The following is an 18712-nucleotide window of genomic DNA, read 5'->3' as shown; positions in this document are numbered from 1 at the left end:
TGAATAAACATGAATATGAATTACGACACTGTACAGCTGTTAGTCATTTTAGTGAAGCGTCAGTACGGATGCAACAAGGGATACAGATAATAGGAAAGTGTCAAAGAGAAGGTAGGCCAAAAACGCATACATTGGGGCAAGATTCAACAACGATATCAATATGAACTAGTCAAACTGAACAGTCTCATAAATGACAAGCCACAAGCATTATTAACAGATGTGACATTACATTATAATAAGCTTAGCAATCTTTCAGCAAGTTTAATAACAATGATACATACAATTCATTATGAAAATGAGAAGGTAAAAGGAGTCATGCAGGAATGTAACAGCACAACATAACACGCAACTGATAAATACAAACAAACTGGTCAATTCCAATCCACAAACTATGATCATTAAGAACTTGCTCAATTTCAGTGTTTGCATCTTTTATCTCAAAGACATAAATGAGCAATTACTACCTATACAGGCCCATTTTTTCATTCATCATTTATCATGCCAGTAACTGACATGCACATCAAATATCTTATAACTTGATAGACCAGAGCCCTGTTGCATAAAGAGGTATGATCAAACATATGTCAGAAAAATCAAAGCATAAGTCTGGTATCAGCCAATCAGAATTGAGTGTTCAGGGACTATGTTTGATCTCAACTTCTATGCAACAAGGCCCAAAACAGGTAACCCTTTGACAGCTTTTAGTGCAGATTGGCCCTGAACATCTCATGGCACTGTACATACTGTCTAAAGTCCCCAGTGCAGAAAGAGTTAATTTTACTCATATTCAAGCATGTTCTGGGAGCTAGTGCAATTCAGGTGATAAACTATTCATCTAAACTGCTCCTATTAATCCACGGATATAGCTGGACTTTATTGAATATACATGTATCTTTGCTGCTGCTAGCGGAAGTCAGCTTCTAGATTGCCAGGGATACCCTTGGCAAAGGAGAAAGTACAAACTAAATATCAATACATGATCATTCCAGTTTTGATATTATGAGTTCACTTTATTATATATCATCTTATAGAGCTTTGTTACATATTTGTGTCATGCACTATCCCTCAATTTGTCATGCAAAAACATTACATACACACACAAAAAAAGCATATTCCTCTAAAATATCAAAACATTCTCTTTCATCGGTGAAACAGCTTGGTCACAGAAAATGTCAATAGCATAACTAAAGTGACATTCCACTATAATACATCTGCTATTACTTACTATAATACTACTACTTATAATACTACTACTACTACTTCTTTTGCTGCTACGAGTGCTAATATTACTACTGTACTTCTTTACTACTACTTCTACTACTATTACTACATCTACTACGACTATTACTACTACTACTACTATTACTACTACTATTACTACTACTGCTACTACTACTATTACTACTACTGCTACTACTACTGCTACTACTACTACTACTACTATTACTACTACTACTACTATTACTACTACTACTACTACTACTACTACTACTACTACTACTACTACTACTACTACTGCTACTACTACTGCTACTACTACTACTACTACTATTACTACTACTACTACTACTACTACTACTACTACTACTACTACTACTACTACTGCTACTACTACTACTACTACTACTACTACTACTACAACTTCTTTTCCTGCATTTCTACAACTTCTACCTCTACAACTACAACTGCAACTACTGCAACTACTTCTACCACTTTACCACCACTATTACTCCTATTACTACACTAAAAGGGGTATTGGTGCATGGTTCTTATTTTTGCTGTGGCTAATACTGACCTCCTTCTGAAGGGTCCAGTCTTCTTGCTCGCCTGCCATGTTTGGAGTTGTTGTGTACAAACATGTTATCGGACATTGCCAGCACGTGGCCATCCACGTTGGGCGTTGATGAGATGACCACCTGCCAGCAAACAGATATTTGAACTCAAATCAAATTCTAAACAAATGTAGCACAAAAAAAAGGATAAAATGACTGCATCAATGTTCAATTACGTAAGCCTTTGGACATTCAAATACCAAGGTCAAGTAACCCAAAATGTGACTGGTTTCAGACAACATCAGCTCTGTAAGTCATCACTGTTACATTCCTCATCTTTTTTATTCAATCAAGGAAGTAATCCTAGAAAATCCTTCACATTTGTTGGGTGTATGAGTTTATTCACCTTATAAAGAATATCCTTCTAGGAAACATATAAAGTCTCTGAGCACAGTGAAACTAAAGTATTACATTAGTCAAAGCGAGGGAAATTTCAGAGAATTATCTTTTTTTTTATCATCAAATTAGAATTCTATGTAATCTAGAGAAATAACGGGAATATAGTAACTTTAGTGTCTAATATGACTCAGCATTCTAAACTATAATTGCCAAACTTGTGAACAGTTAACTCGGTGTGTTCAAACAAGCATCACAGTAACCCGAATTTACATTTGTGGCGATTCCTTCATGTTGCCTTTTTTTTTCATGTCAACTCCATCTACTTTTGTTTTTTTAATGCAGTGAATATTCACCTGAAATCTCCGCATGTCTCGAGGATTCCCTGCATTTTTCAGACAGTTCTGGTTGCACTTTAGGAAGAACTTGAGAAAAAATCTGAAAGTAAGAAAACAGGAAAGGAAAATGCATATATTACTTCAGCAGAAAACATCATAATTCCATTTTCCATGATGCTAGTCAAGTCTATTCATAGATATGTAATGTAGGCACATAACAAATAAAAAATATCCCCCCTCCCACAGATAACGTTTGAAATATAAGCTCATGGTTTTATTTCATCCATGTGTCTTTCAATGATTTTTTTTTTCATATCTTTTTTTGAAAATATTTTGTATGCAAAGAAATAAGATGTGAAGTATCATGTTGATGCTTTCTTGGGAACTCAAGTTTTTGTCGGGTAATCTTGACTTGTTTCCAAATAAAAATGTTAAGTCACTGCTATCATTTTTGGCTGTTCTTCATTTCTGGGTCTGCGATGATGGACATGACCTTTCTGAGGCAAGGATCCCGGGAGGGCGCCGTTCAAACAACTGAATCATTTCGACTTGGATTCAATTAAGTCTCAGGTGGCATCTATTATTAAAACTGTGACACCCTTTCCCCATTGTCGGAGGAGCTCCACGTAAGGATGGGGTGCGCTTCGGATCGCCGAGACGATCCTAACGATGATACTGATTAATGAGATACTGGCTGGAGTTGAGGAGATAAGCTTGATGGGGACTCGTATAAAAACAAGCTGTGCTTCATCCTAGCACATGGCGTGGATCGCATCTCAATCGTGGAACTGGTCACCCTGCAGGTTTATTTCAATACTGCCTAGATTTCCTTCTGCTCATCTCTCGCGGTCTGAATTCTCGGAGTTTGGCCATCCTGCCATAAATCAAAAGTCACATGACTGCCAGTGACATGTCATTCATGTGGCACTTTTGGTAGCGCCCATGAACTCTACCATCCATCCTTTCAGCCTGCTATGAAACCACTGCTTGCAGTGATAGTAGTGTATTTCATATTCTACATAGGCTCTCATGTGACTTTCCCTCTCACATAGTTCATGTCACACACACTCATTATGTACACGCCTAAATTGTTTAATTCCCACAGTGCTTTATGGTGATGCATTCACATATCATTAAATACAGAAAGTCATTACTACCTTGTCTGGTAATTCATACAGCAACAATATTTCAAGGAACTGTGCCACTGACAGAGGCTTTGTGGCTTACAAAAGAAAGAGAAATGAAATAGCTGGCCCCTAAAATGGCTCGTAATAAGAATATGTCTTAATGTACCTGTTGTGTAACAGGTTTCACTCATATGTCCGTTTATGTACAATGATTTGATGTCTGTGTTCATCGTGGTGTGAGGAAGCGTGATTGTTTTCATGCCTATTGTTTAGAAGATCATCCGAATTCCACAGTACACAATGACAGGATGTCACTATGAATAATTCCATGTTAGATTTCATAAATGGTATCAGGTTCGTCGATGCAAAGTTCATCTTTGCAAACATTGTGAAGAGTGATTGGTTCAATCTTTGTTATGTTTTGGGGTTGCCATTCATGTTTGGTTGTTGTTGTTGTTTTTTATTTCATTCATTTGCCTACATCCCATATAAAAAAACCCAAACCTGATATAAAGATTCCAAAATATATTCCAAGGGTCAAACACCCCCTCGATCCACAGCTCCTCATGTGCATGCACCTGCACCTTTTGTACTGCGAGAGTGAATAACGGCTATCATGCTTTTCAAGCTTTGCTTTTGTGTTAACCCTTGCAACCCCATCAAAACATTCCGTAACAGGAAATACAATTTATATTGCTCATTGATTATGATAACCCTGTATTATATCATACTAATTTGTATCATGCCATCAAAATGATAAATTATGAAAAAGTTTCAGAAACTAATGAATGACATGAAATGACATTAGCATTGCTTTTCTTCATTCAAGTAGTGACCTTTGAACTGAAACTACAACATCCTACTCCAACTCGGTGAGAGCAGTGATACGTCCCCTCCCATCACTGTCACATCCCCCTTGGATCAGACTGATGAAAGGTTACCTACTTTACCCTCTCTCCCATCCTTAGTGTTAATTCCCCCAGCTGCCCAAAGTTTTTTTGAGGTGCGTGAAAGTGGGAAATTATCCTCATCTCCCCTATGGACGCATATTTACATTGCCAACTCATGACTGGGGCAGGCTCGCAGGAGTAGAGATAGAGGAGGAAAGATAGTGAATGAGAGACAAAGAGATAGATTGAAACAGAGAGAGAGAGAAAGAGTGATAAAGAGGAAGAAAGGAAAAGGAGAAGGAAGAGAAGAGATTACCCCCAGGTGTTGGGGGTGGAGATGGGCGAGACTGAACATCTTCATTGTCTGATGATATCAGCCAACACAGGAGCAGCAGACCAGTTTACGTAAGGGGAGGCCGGAAGATGAGCATGCACAAACCCATCCACACACATACTCACGTACACGTCCACCATGCACATAGACACGAACATAATGCCACAGCTATCATGACAAAGCCTTATTCACAAGTCTTTCTCTTCATGAGAAAGGTGAATTAAAAAAAAAACAATCTGGTAACCAATGGTTAATCAAATCAATTATTGCCTTCTGGTGCAACCTAAGGATACCACTGGATATGATTCAAGACTACAAGTACAAAGATATAGGTAACTTGGACATGATCTGCCTAAAAAAAAACGACAACTTTGTGACAAAAAGAAAAGAAGGAAGCAGGAAAACATAAACATCTTAAGAATGATAAGAATTCAATTATCATTCACTCTCCTACAAAATATGGAGTAAAAAAAAATCACTTTCACATATCCTAATCCTGAGCCATTCATGTCATCTCACAGAGAATTGTGAATGATCACAAATTGAACCTCCTGCCATAGAATATTCAACCCTGCTGCATTTAATGGCTGAATCCGATACCGGTCTTGACGTCTTGGAAGCCTGGGTATGAAGTATTCCTTTTTGATGGGTGCATATCCACAAGACATTCCTTCCAGTCCTGAGAAGATGGATAAATTCCTGCTGTCATTTCACCTCAGTACTCCTCCTCTCCTTTCTTTACTCATCTATCACTTCATCCTTCATCCATCCATCTATCTCTTCATCCATCCATTTCTTTATCCATCCCTCTATCAATTCTCCCTGCTTACCAGCATTATGCTCCATGCCTGGCATCTCCTCTTCCTCCTCACCATTATTCTCCTCCCCTTTGCTGTTGCCTCCGGCAACCAGTGATATGCACTGTATCTGTTTACATCGCCATTACTGAAAATTAATGAGATTTTCTCCACTGTTCTCTGATTTCTTTCTTGTTGGATCAGTACCCGGGTCAGATCTAAATCTCATTCAAATTTCATTGCAAATGGGAGATTTTTTTTTCCCCCCTCCCCTCCATAAAATGTTCTGGAACTCCACTCTACTCTTTGACCATATCCAGATGACTGTGTGCATGATAATGATTGGATGGTTTAAAGAGATATTTTCTACCCTTTGTCACATTGTGTGTCTAAAATTGCAAGAAAATGCGGGAGGATGCTCTCAGTGTTAAAGATGAAAGCTTGATAGAAGCCTTGTGATGACATGGAATTAAAATGCCCTGAAAGCAGAATAAGCGAGATGACACAAAAGATATAGTTAAAATTTGACTTCATTTGCATCCATCTGGTTTCTTCCAAACGAAAGTGGACTTATCACAAGAGTCGGAGGGGCCAGGGGCGTGAATATTTTAAAGGCTGCTTCAAGCAATACACGAAATCTGATACATGGGGCTAAGAGAGGTGCCTCCGACACATCGGAAAGTCTGCTTAAGCTTGCAAATGAGTTTTAGCCTCTCCCGGTTATCTTGGAAATCGAGTTTGGAGGATTTTTGCACCGTCTGACTTCCATTATTTAAGGTGCGCGCTGATTTTTTTTTTTTTTTCAATGAGAATATAATGAGTTCCCATTTTGCTCCCAGCCTTTTGGAGGGGAAAGGGTGGATATTTAGTCTCCCTATCAAAATATCTTCATTCAGCCAATGCATCGCACATTTGAATGGATTGTCTCCTCTTGAAGTTGGACTTACATCAAGCACACCTAATCCAAGTGGGCTCAATACTTTTCCACATATGCAATATAATACATAAAGAGGTTATAATGAGCTACATGAGACGCCTGCCTAAACCAGGCCATAGAAATTTACCTGTCGTTCAATATGCCCCATATAACTCTAGAGGAATGGAATTCAGATTAATAACTTATGAAACACCAAACACAGAAAGAGAATTGACAAGATGTATATACAGACAACTTTTTGAAGAACTCATTTTCATGATAACTCAAAATATAAGAACACTCATATATTCACTCAACAGAATATTCCTCTGTTATAATAATGAAGTAAAATTTTGGCGTTTCTTTTAATTGCCTGTCTCCCTTTACCACTAAAATACACAGAGAAAAATTCTGAGATCCTGCCATGTCGTACTCAAACCCATAAATTGTGTCTCCATTGATATGTTCTCCAACGATAAATCCCCGTTTTTAATGGAACCTGCAGACCAGTTACCCCGCGCTGACGAAATATTCACCGGCACTTTGATTGCAATAAAAAGCAGATAAGCTGGATGATTGTTGTTATTCCTTACACGTTAACTCAAGAGGGGTCCCTCCTTCTAGCAATAAACAAGCCATTCCTGCCCTGTGTCTTAGCAGAAGAGAATTTGATACTTTAATGGTTAATGTAGTTCCTGTAATGGGAAAGGCTCTCTTGCCATCTGTCTTCATATGGCAGAGCTAGGTGGTATAGGCCACTTCAAACTCGCTGCTCTCATCTTGAACCTCCTCATGTGAGATGTATACATTATCCTGTCACAAATGCTTCTGATTGTCACAGTATTCAACCTCCTCTCCCCCCCCCCCCCCCCCGAAAAAAGTGGGGAGAACTACGATCATTGCTAGTGCAGTATACGGCACGGACAGCGAGCACTTTTGCACAGGCAGGGTACATGAAGCATGTCATAAGCGAAACAGCGCACACACTTTTTCCCCCTCCATTACTAGGCTCCCCAGCAGTGGTGTAAGGTGTTAGATTTATGGAAATTGCAGGAGATAAAGAGACAATGAAAAGCAAAGGTATAGAATGCATGGTGGTAGAGCAGAGAGTGGCGCACAAGTACCTCCAACGTCTGATGAATTTTGAATGAAGCATTATGGGAAGTCAGGCTTCGTTTATTATCAAATTACAGCGAAGGGAAAATGAGAAGAGAGAGTGAGCATAGAGTTTTGAGGTTTCCTTGTCGCTGTTAATTCACCACTTTAATTCATCATAAATCACTCTCGAAAACTTAAGATGGATTAGGCGCCGAGATGCTCTAAGCACTGCAGGTCAATATCGTCTCTGATAGAAGGGGGGGGGGGGGGAGAGCAATGCAGTGTTCCACCTCACAAGAACACTGATGATCATGACATAGATGACAAAAGAGGAAATACAGAAGAGGAAAGGAGATTAAGTAGGAGAAAGTATTAAGAACGACAATATCATATCTATGTCAGCGCTTCAACATGCAGAGCTCTGAGATGGAGAGGACCATGGCTCGACTCAATGTGTGGAAACTCGAAAAATACACAAGACTATTATGGGCGAATTTGAGTGAGGGCGTGATGTATCTCCTGCCTGACTAGCCTCGATATGAATATCCTCACGCCTGGCCGACCTGGGGGCAGGAAGAATACATCAAGTGTGTCCGTTTCCCCTTCTTGCAGATAAAGCTCTGTGAAATTAAAAATAAACAGATTTCCTGATCACTACACCTTGCAGGGATGATGGGGCGTGTCACACTCTGCCACTTCATCCAGTCATCTTACCCTCTGCTAACCAGAAACGCCATCAAAGACAGCAAGCAATCGGCTTGGGCTCCACTGATGGGTATACCCACAGCATTTTCCATAGAGGCCACGGGAGAAAAAATAACACATCTGGAATTATTTTTACCATTTAACCGTGGATAACTGCAGTTCATTCAATGATGTCAAGAGATCACAGACAATATTCAAGGAGATAAAGGCCTTGATACCTATTTCAAATATTTCATGATCTACAATCATTATCTTGACTTCACATCAATGTATCAACAACAAAAAAATATTTAATAGAGTCATGAAGCTTATTACCAAGATAAACAAAGAAATTCTCGGCACTTCTAAAAACACAGGAGAAACACTTATCAATTCATCACTTTCAATTGACACAAAATCCTGTTTCTGAGGAAATGAACCTTTAAAGCTGAGAGGAGGGCTATATCGCTGCGTGAGTCTTCCTTCATAACTGCACGGTGAAATGGAATATGCTTCACCCTGGCAACAAAATCTGGAGCAGATGGTCCAAATTTTAAGGTCCAAAATCCCTACTTAGGGCTGCGTCATGCATCAGTGGATGGCAATTCAACAGAGTCAGAGCTCTGATATTTGTGGGGGGGGGGGGGGGGAGAGCAGGCTCTCAACTTTGGTAGAGCCATGATGAGAGTGAAAAGGAGGCACCCACCATCAACTTTTCAAGCAGCCAGCAAGCAAAGCATGTTACAGCTTTGGTTTGCATAGACTCACTCATCGCGCTCTACATGATTTCTTCATATCGTCAAACACAGAATATGCTACCATAATTTCATGAAGCTATTACATGCTCCAATTCATGCTCACTGTGATCGACACAGAGGCAGAGATATAATGTTTTTGCCATTGTCCTTCGTATATACAACATCCTTGGCTTTGTGACATCTTGTTACCTTTTCCCTGTTTTGAAAAATAGCGTGAACCTGATGAAATGCTAGCATCCACTTTACATAACATGCAAAGCCGATGTGCAGACTTGATAAAAACAGCATCATGGACTTTAGATAAAGACACAAAAAATGATGCAAACTATTTGGTAGTCCAGATTATTATAACAAAGCAAATTAATGTAAAGGAGGCCATTTTTTTCAATAATGACATCTTGAAAAGAAAGTAAGTCAAGCTCTGTAAGAAGGTAAATTGGAGGATTTTTAGAGACCATCCTATTACCACCTCATCTCTTTGCAATACATGGGTGCTCCTAGTATCCCTGTTTGGTGAAAACATGATGTATAACTTTAAAATTCTACAACTCTCTTCTTGAAGGTCTAATTTTGAGGAAATCTGCCTTACTGTTTGTTTATTTTTTACTCTATTCGTTTAGGCCAATGTGAACACGGAATTGCATCGCATTTTGAAAAGGCCACAAACCACTGTCAGGTACTACTGCTCTCGGCCACAATAGCTGCACCGTGATAGTGTTGGTACAGTGAAAATAGCTAATGTTATTTCATGTAGGTTTAGAGTTGCTCAGCTTTATGCAGAGTTCTTAAAAGCCTCTTATTTTGGACTCTTTGGAAGAAACACAAATGTTCTTTCCACAACCAAGTCATCATCTCGATAATTACAGTAATATTATGGTGAGAAATTTGACTTATCCCAACAGAGCTTATAAGTAACATACAAGTATTCTCAAAACATAAAGAAATTATGAATTAATAAAAAAAAATTCTGCAAGGATGGTTGATATTCTGCAATTTAGTCTTCATCCTTCACCTTCCTATATGTCTGACTGAAATGTTATCTGAAGTATTCATGGTTTTGGACTCATTAATTTCAAATTCTGATAATTTCTTTTTGTTAGGTATTGATACTGAATAAAAATAATAATGTAAATGTTGAAAATTAAATTGAGGTTGGTCTATTTCTTCAATAACACTGAGAAAAATAATAGGTATGGAAAAAAGAAAATACCAGAGGTCCAATGAGAGTCAGTCAAGTTTATGCAGCATTTTGCTCCAGTTTGATCTGCTTTCCCAGTAGACTTGGGCAGAAATGGCATGTTTGCAAACAAACCCCGCAACCTAGGCATTGCTGGACTACTCTTGGGCCCCCTGAAAAGATAGCACCAGACTATCCGTAGAGACACTACCAGTCTGAGGAGTAACTTGTAACAGAGATACATTCCTCTGGCAGAACACTGGGAGGAGAACATCCATGGAGTGGTGATTATGGGGGTGCTGGTAGTGATGATGATGGTGGTGGTGGTGGTGGTGGTAGTAGGATGGGGTGGGGTGCTTGTGGAAAAGACATGAGATGGGGTGTGCATTAAAACAGTATGTTGAATATGAAATTAAGATCGACTCGGGACTGATCAAATTTTTATGAGCCGTGGCAGCAGATTGATATCATAGACTCCTCGCCAGGTCATTGCCGGAGTGACGAAGGGACGGAGTTACGTCTCTGGAGGAAATTATATTTCATTTTCACAGCAAGTGGCGAGAAACTCGAGGAGAAATCTGACCACTCCGCGTGGTTGTGGAGTGCTCTTTGATTGCGGGTAGTGGATGGCAAGGCACTGGATTGGCTGGTTTAACTGGTCTGCCACTATTGATCTTTCCATTAGAGATTTTGCAGGGGTAATAGTAATCCCCCCCCCCCCCTGAACTGAAAGCACTTGAAGGAAAGCCGGATTTTGGATGGCCTATGCAGCCACCCTCGATTTGTCATGTTTTGGACCAAATACTCTTCAAGTAGGAACACCCTGACACTGCGTGCATCATTTTCCCCGTGGCTTGCTGATGAACAGGGATGCCCAGGCAAATGTCTGCCATATTAAACGAGAGAAGCTTTAACAGATCCATCTCCAAGGTGACATCATATCAGAAGGCTAATATAGAGACTAGCTGTCATCTGAGAGGACGTAGGCTGGAGCTATGACTGTGCAAACATTATGTCATACCCACAATCCAAGTCACAAGGGGAGACACACATCACCCCCCAAAAACACCAACACCAGCTAAATTCCTCACCACGCACCACACAAATCACAGTGGACCCCAAGCAGATTACGATTACATCTACTGCTAAGTTGTAAACCATAGACACGAAGCCATATTCCCCTGATCATAGACGGCATGATTTCCCCCACCAACATCCCAAGCCAGGGAATGACGGGCAGTCCCCATTACAGCTGATGTGCGCGCCCGATGCCAGCATTTCGCGATCCTTCCAATTCTTCATCTTTTTCCTCCCCTCCGATTCCAGCAGTTTTCTTGCAGGGAGGAGAGAGGAAGGAATGAACGGACAGAGGAGGCTATTGATTACAAAATGTTCTTGGCAGCGATGATCCTGCCATTACCGACTAATGTACCTTGTAATGACACAGGGTATGAATGAAGGCCCACACTGAATCCATCAAGCCAAGGCAAGTCGGTGAAAGGGGCTCCCAGTACCCAGGAGAATTCACAAATGACTAGTTACTCCTTAAAGCCCAGCTACGCAGAGAGGTTTTAGGCAATCAAGTCTACTGGCCATCAATAGTGGGCAAAGACTCAGCCTGCAGGATCAATCTTTTAATTTCTATGCCATTAGCGTTAATTTCCACTTTCAATCAAGAGCGCACCTTTTCAGCTGACAGCTATTGTACAGATCTATCCTTAATTTTTCTATCAAAAGCCAACACAGCTCAATCGCCTACAACGGAATGCAGTGCAGTGACTCCCAACAGTTCATAGCAAATCCCTTCCACTATCAACAAAAAAAAAAAAATCCTCAATCACAAAAAAAGATCATTTTCCACCTTGACTAGCATTATCAGCTCCTGCACTTTCTCTTTCTCTCCCTTCTAATTTGATTACAAACACTATGGTATTACATTTTTTGCTCTCTATTGTTGACGAGAAATATAAATCCTAAAATCAGCATAATTGGATAGATTGCTGTTTCTGTGGCCATCATCCAATATATTCTGATGAGGTATCTATTCATGCATACTGGTGATTTCATTCATATCTATTTCATGAGGCATGCAATATAGCAATAAAGATAGAAATAATATATTTCTTTATACCATCACATTCAAATACATTATTGCAGCACTGTGTCATTCAGTGTACTCGAGAAGAAAATTTTGCATTGAAAAATGAAAAAAAAAAACTAGTCACAATTCATTCACAGAATGAAATGCAAACTGAATTTCACAAATACCTGACTTTTAATTTTGCTTCAACAATGACTTCTTGAACTTTTTGCACGCATGATAGTATCTTCATTCACAATTCCTGCATTTAATCATAAGCATGCGACAATTCCATGCTATTCAATTTCTTATTTCTTAAACCAACTAGTTGTAATTATATACAAAGCTTACGAACTATGGGCTACATTTAGGCAAAATATATATTTCATACAAGAAATGTATAATGTTTGTCCAAATGTGAAAATTCCCCAAATGTTGTTTTTGCAATAATACTTTACAATGAAAATTCTGTCAACTTCTAATCTATTCTGTACCTAAAGTGACAGACAGAACAAATGACTATTTGTGTGAGAACTCAAGATGCAACATACTTAAAGAACTATAGGAAAATGGAAGAAATGGAAGCAAATTGTTTTGTGTGTGTGTGTGTGTGTGCATGTGTGTGTGTATTTGTGTGTGTGGTTCTCTCCACGGATTTTTTTTCCAGTGTCTGCCATTCATAATGTCAATCACACTCAACGTGCCCCTTCCCCCCACTCAAATTTCATAATCCATATTGACACTTTCGATTGAAAAGGGCTGTAAAAAATGTGGAGAACCAAGCACTGAGAGAGATGGACAGGTACCAAGCCATGACCAATCTTCTCTTTTCTTCCTTTTTTTTTTTCTCCTCCCCATTCACTCTGGACCAATTTGCTGAATAGTTGCACAAAACAAACCAACATTTCATGAAATGAAAGCCACCAATAAGTTAATATGAATATTACATTTTTACTACAAATCACAAAAGGGGACAGGTATTCTTGTAACAATACAAAAGATAGTTTGTTACCATCTTACTTAGATTTCCACGACCAAATATAGGCACCAGCATTCAGTTAATATAGGCCAAATGATTTTTTCTGGTGGCTTTATTTGACTATATTTTGATAACTAATATTTACTTCATATATCAAGGATATCAAAAACTGATACAAAGGGACTAATCAACAGGTAACTAGTCAATCAAATATACAAGTACTATGCTAACAGTTGTTTCTTGAAATTTCTGTAGTGGTGCATCTCAGGAGGTCAAGCATAAATGGTCTCGGACAGTATCATATTTGTACTTTTATTACCATTTTGTTGACATAATGTAATAAACACACATTTGCTTACTTGAAGATGCACACACAGATTTAAAGCATACGTATATGTGTGTATGCATATTCATGTATGTGTACAAATAGGTGAGTGTGTATGTATGTATGTAAGAATATATTATGTATGAATGTCCTGATAACAGTAGGTATGAAAGATCTATTTTACTGTAAATACACAAATCTCACAATGAAGTGTTGTATACACAATGACTGCAAGATTGCATCAGTGTTCCACAAAGGGGCCACACAGAAGGCCAAAATGGCAAAGAATATTTGGGTTGACCTCTCCCGGTTGAACCAGATCCCCTTCTAAAGGAAGAGAGAAAGCTTGGGAGACAAAAACCTATAGAGGCAGGCGAGATGAAAGAAGCTGGCGGTAGAGAGCCAACATGGAGGGGGAGACGAGAGGCGCTACGTCAAACAGACAGGGGGAGAACAAATATTGATCCCCGGGCACAATGGTAAGCGGCTCCTCTTTTTTAAAACGGAAAGTCAAATGGGCGATATGGCACGGAATGAAACAATCATACTCCAGGCTATGGTGTCACAGATGCTGGTTTGATTTTGAACTAAACACACACACATACAAAAATGACAACACTGGAACTAATAGAAAAGGACAGAATAGAAATAAAGAAAACAGCATATTTGAACCTCTCCATCTTCTTCTCCTTCGGCTTGCGTTCATCTTGGTTGTCGCACTCCAAGTGTCAGGTGGAAATGGGATGTCTTACGTCTTGAGGGCCAAACGGGAGCTGGAGGGGGATTACAGCCACATTTTCCTCCAACCTGAGACCAGACAAACTAGGGGGCTGCTGGCAGAACTTGAGAGTGAGTGCCCCCTGAAAGGACCCAGGGTCAAAGGTCTAAACTCCAGACACACTACTCCATAGATGTAGAAATGATATGCTTCCATCACCATTTTTCCTTTTTTTTTTTTTTTTAAAGGAAATGTGTAATAATATATGACGTGAAAGCTTTTAGCATATATCAACATAAGTGCATATTGGTCATTGTACGGCACATAAGTAAGACTAACAATGTGGCAAGAATTAGCGGGCTGGCTCTCGGCCGAACATCCAGCCAGGGATGCCTGTTTGCCTTCACATCAAAGGCTGAACAAATACAGCCGCGGCGGTTTATACAGACCACCGACCCGTACACTTCTCAATTGTGTCAATCATACAGCCCCAGCGCAAGGTGTGAACCCCCCAAGTTCATTCTACTTTTTCTGTACTGGAGTGAACCCTGAGGCGATGAGTAGTCTCGCTCCTAGCCACAGGCGAATGGCCACTACCATGTCTCCCCCTTCCCACTGGCCAGCCCCCCTTCTCCGCATGGTACCCACGAACCAACACCAATTTCCAAGGGTGACCAAGCATACCTCTGCATTCATTCGCCTGGCTGGTTCCAGTGTGTGCATTTGAAGCCCATGGTGTACCCCACACATGAGGGGATGGTGTTACTCAAATGGCAGACTTACATCCACTCCAGAATCACAGAAAAGGTGGCAATTGGACAACATCATCAAAAGAACGTTTTTGGTATCAATAGAATTATAATCCATGAATTCCCATGAACTTATATTATTAGTTGAAAATGAATATACATAATTTGCATTTATTCTCCAGAGCTGAGGAATAACACACAATTCTCATGAGATATCATTGCGGAATGATATTCACTGTTAAAAGTTATATGTCTCGACAGTGAAGTTCAAATAAAAATATGAAATAGACCACTGGCATAAGATTGTACACAAAGGCCACAAGGGACCCAAAAAATCATGAGTCAATCAAAATTTGAATGTCATATGGAGGTTCAAAAAAGATCATTCCAAGCTGCTTTGTACAGAATTTTTTTTTTAAAAGAGCTAAGAATATCAATATCGCTAAACATATGGGCGTTATTACAACTTTTATTTATTTATCTTTTTTTTTTTGGGGGGGGAGTATTGAATTATTGGTATCACATTGTAGAGGTTGATCTCCTCTACATCATGGTGTCATTTTTAAATCATTTAAAATATTTCAGTAAAAATTTTAAAAATCAAAACCATAAGGGCACAATTTTACCTGATATTTGGAACAATGCTTATAAATTTGTCTACTTCTGATTAAGTAAACTTTAAATTTCATGAAAATGGACTGTCTTGTTTTTATAACAATGCTCAAATCTTAGTAATGCAATAGTGCCCTTCTGGCTGTCAGCTGATGATATGATGGCAATGGCAGAGTGTTTTCTTTTTTTGTGGGCATATCCTAGTAATTTGAAGAAAAATAACAGGAATATTATTTATAAATATATGGCATGTATTTAGATAGATATTCATTTGGCCACATAGGTGATGCTGAGGGTATTATGAATCTATACAAGTCATCATGCATAAGCGCTGTATAGTCCTTTAAGAGAGATACCTCTCAACCCAGCATTTTCTCCAGAACACTGGGATCATGTGAGCCTTATTGGCTGCTCCAGCCTCCATTCAACCTCCAAGGAATTGTGGGAATGAAGGTCAAAGGTGACAAACCTGAGATGAAGTCGGAGGGTTTCCATGTCTACCCCTAAATATGAAGATGAATGGAATACGCTGGTGGTGCTGATAACATCACAGCCAATTTCCCCATCAGAATGGGAGGAATGGAATCAATTATAGAAAATGGAGTCATAGTGGCCAAGACACTTACTAAGCTGTCAATCAAATTGTAACTCTCTTAAATCAGGCTGAACTGTTTTTAACTGGTTAAAATATGAAATTAATGATAGCTTTTGAAATCTGGGCTTTTTACTCGCACACTATTACATGCAAGATAATGCCAACTTTTTTTATCAAATTCACAGGGGATCTAATATTTGGTAATGATCTTCATACTCCCAATCTTGAAAACTCTTTACCCATCATTTTGATAGCTTTAAAATTTTTTCACTCTTACTTGGATAAACAAACAAACAAACAAAATACCACAAATAAGTATCATTTTGTTATTCAATTTCTATATTAGAGGATACAAAATCATTGTTTTTCCTGCTACAAAATATCAGTTCTTAGAAAAACAAAACAAAACAAAGATATTATATAAATCATAAATGTAACAAGTTGATATTCATTTTTTCTCACCGAGATTTGAAACTTTCTACTCCCTAGAGTTTCTAGGTTCATAATCTCATTTCTTTAGTAAGACTTGACATCGTGTCATCCCCAAAAATTTCGAACTCAAACTGACCCTTCCTGCACCTTCCCTCTGACAACACAGGGGAACTACTATGGCTGCTACGTTTGTTAAGAGTATCTGAATGTGGGTAAAATTTCATACTTTTCTCACAACAACAAAAAACACAATAGGAACAGGGCGGGGGGGGGGGGGGGGGGAGAAGAACCCCCACATGAGGAGAAAATTGTATGAGGGAGAATCCGTTTGAGCCCTCCGTGATTTTTGCACCGCCCTGCTCAATTCAGGAAGTGATAAGGAAAAGAGGTGGGGGAAATTGAGCTTTCCTTCGACTGCCACACCAACTCCATAGCTCTGACGTGTCAGCACCCATATCAGCCTCTGTCACAGCCACAGACAGACCAGCAAGGCAGAGACTGTAGAGTCCCCTGCATCGCTAAGCACTGGTGCCTAACACATAAATGGCAACCCCATCACCTTCTTTGCAAACATCTTTTTACTTGATTTGTCCTTTTTTTTACTTTACGGAATAACACTTAAATTGAGCATTACTTTTGTCACTCGCATGATATAGCAATAATTTTGTTTTATGTATAAAAAAAAGTCAGTCTTTTTCATATAAATGTTATTCAGTCAATTCATACCATTTATGTTTTAATTCATTTTTTGTTTTCTCAAACTTTCATCAATTATGAACATGCTTTGAACTGACAACATTTTGTGAGAAAAGTTTCTTTTGAGCTTCATAAAATTGCTTAGACAGACTTTCGTTCACAACAATTTGTTTCTATTCTTTACCCTCAAGGAAATAAAACTTAAAATCTTTATAACAATGAATATGATCTATCCTTGTTATCCATAAAGATTAGATAAGACTAAGATCAATTCTAAGACTATGCTTCTAAAATGCACCATTATGAAATCACTTGGCTAGCATTCCAGTTGGCCTAGATTCAATGAAAGTTCATACACAGGCAACTGGTGCAATTAAATTTATAATGCACACTTATGTATTCATATTTGATAATACACAATGTATGTTATAAATGTTCATCTTAAAGGGACTGTACAGTACTGGTTGAGGTGGGGATTCATGTTTTGAACATTCCTAAGAGAGATAACGAGAAACCTCTTATGAAATATGAAAGAGCATGTAATTTTAAGAAGGATTCAACGTTTATTTGATGAAAATTGGTTTTCAAATGGCCAAGATATCAAAAAAAGTGATAATAATAAAAGACTACAGGCCACGCCCTTTATTAGGATCTCTTTGTTTCACCTTGTTTTTTGATATCTCAGCCATTTCAAAAGCGATTTTCATCAAATAGACTTTTTTTACCCCTAGAATTGCATGCTCTTTGACATTTCATAGAGTGGTTTCTGAATTTCTCGCAAAATGTTAAAAGCTAAACCCTCACCTCAACCAGAACTGTACACACCCTTTAATGTTTTGTTAAATGATATTATAGCTCCTTTCAAATATAAGTTTCATTTCCTGCAGAAGGCAATATATAATAGAATTTAATCCAACATCTACCATAAGCCTACTTCTGATGCCAGTTCAAATTCCACCTACAGTAATTACAATGTTTTGAGAGGAACCAAAAACCATGCAGAATAGCTTGTCCAACTTTAAGGTGATGGCATGGTTTTTGGAGATTTGGTTTCAGGCTTACAATTTTTGTGAGATAATGAGAAACCTCTTTTGAAATATGAAAAAGCAAACAATTATAATAGGAATTCCAAGTTTATCTGATAAAAATAGGTTTTGAAATGGTTGAAATATCCAAAAAGGAGGAGGTCCTCATAAAAGGTGGGATCTGCCTTTCATTAGGACCACTTTGTTTTACTTT

At 38.7% G+C, this 18712-nt stretch overlaps 1 protein-coding gene across 1 annotated transcript in view; it reads right to left on the bottom strand.

The window, feature by feature from the left end:
• LOC140241327 (transcription factor COE1-like) overlaps positions 1-18712 on the bottom strand; it is a 157294-nt gene that overhangs the window by 13313 nt on the left and 125269 nt on the right. Inside the window, exons 7-8 of the mRNA XM_072321055.1 lie at positions 2525-2606; positions 1796-1916 (exon numbers count right to left, since the gene is read on the bottom strand). Coding sequence (XP_072177156.1) covers positions 1796-1916; positions 2525-2606 — 203 coding nt within the window. The remainder of the gene's footprint in view (positions 1-1795; positions 1917-2524; positions 2607-18712) is intronic.

Source organism: Diadema setosum, chromosome 18 (genome assembly GCF_964275005.1).
Source record: "Diadema setosum chromosome 18, eeDiaSeto1, whole genome shotgun sequence".
Taxonomy (NCBI): domain Eukaryota; kingdom Metazoa; phylum Echinodermata; class Echinoidea; order Diadematoida; family Diadematidae; genus Diadema; species Diadema setosum.
Note: the sequence above shows the minus strand (reverse complement) of the source record. Positions and strands in the feature narration are given on the sequence as shown.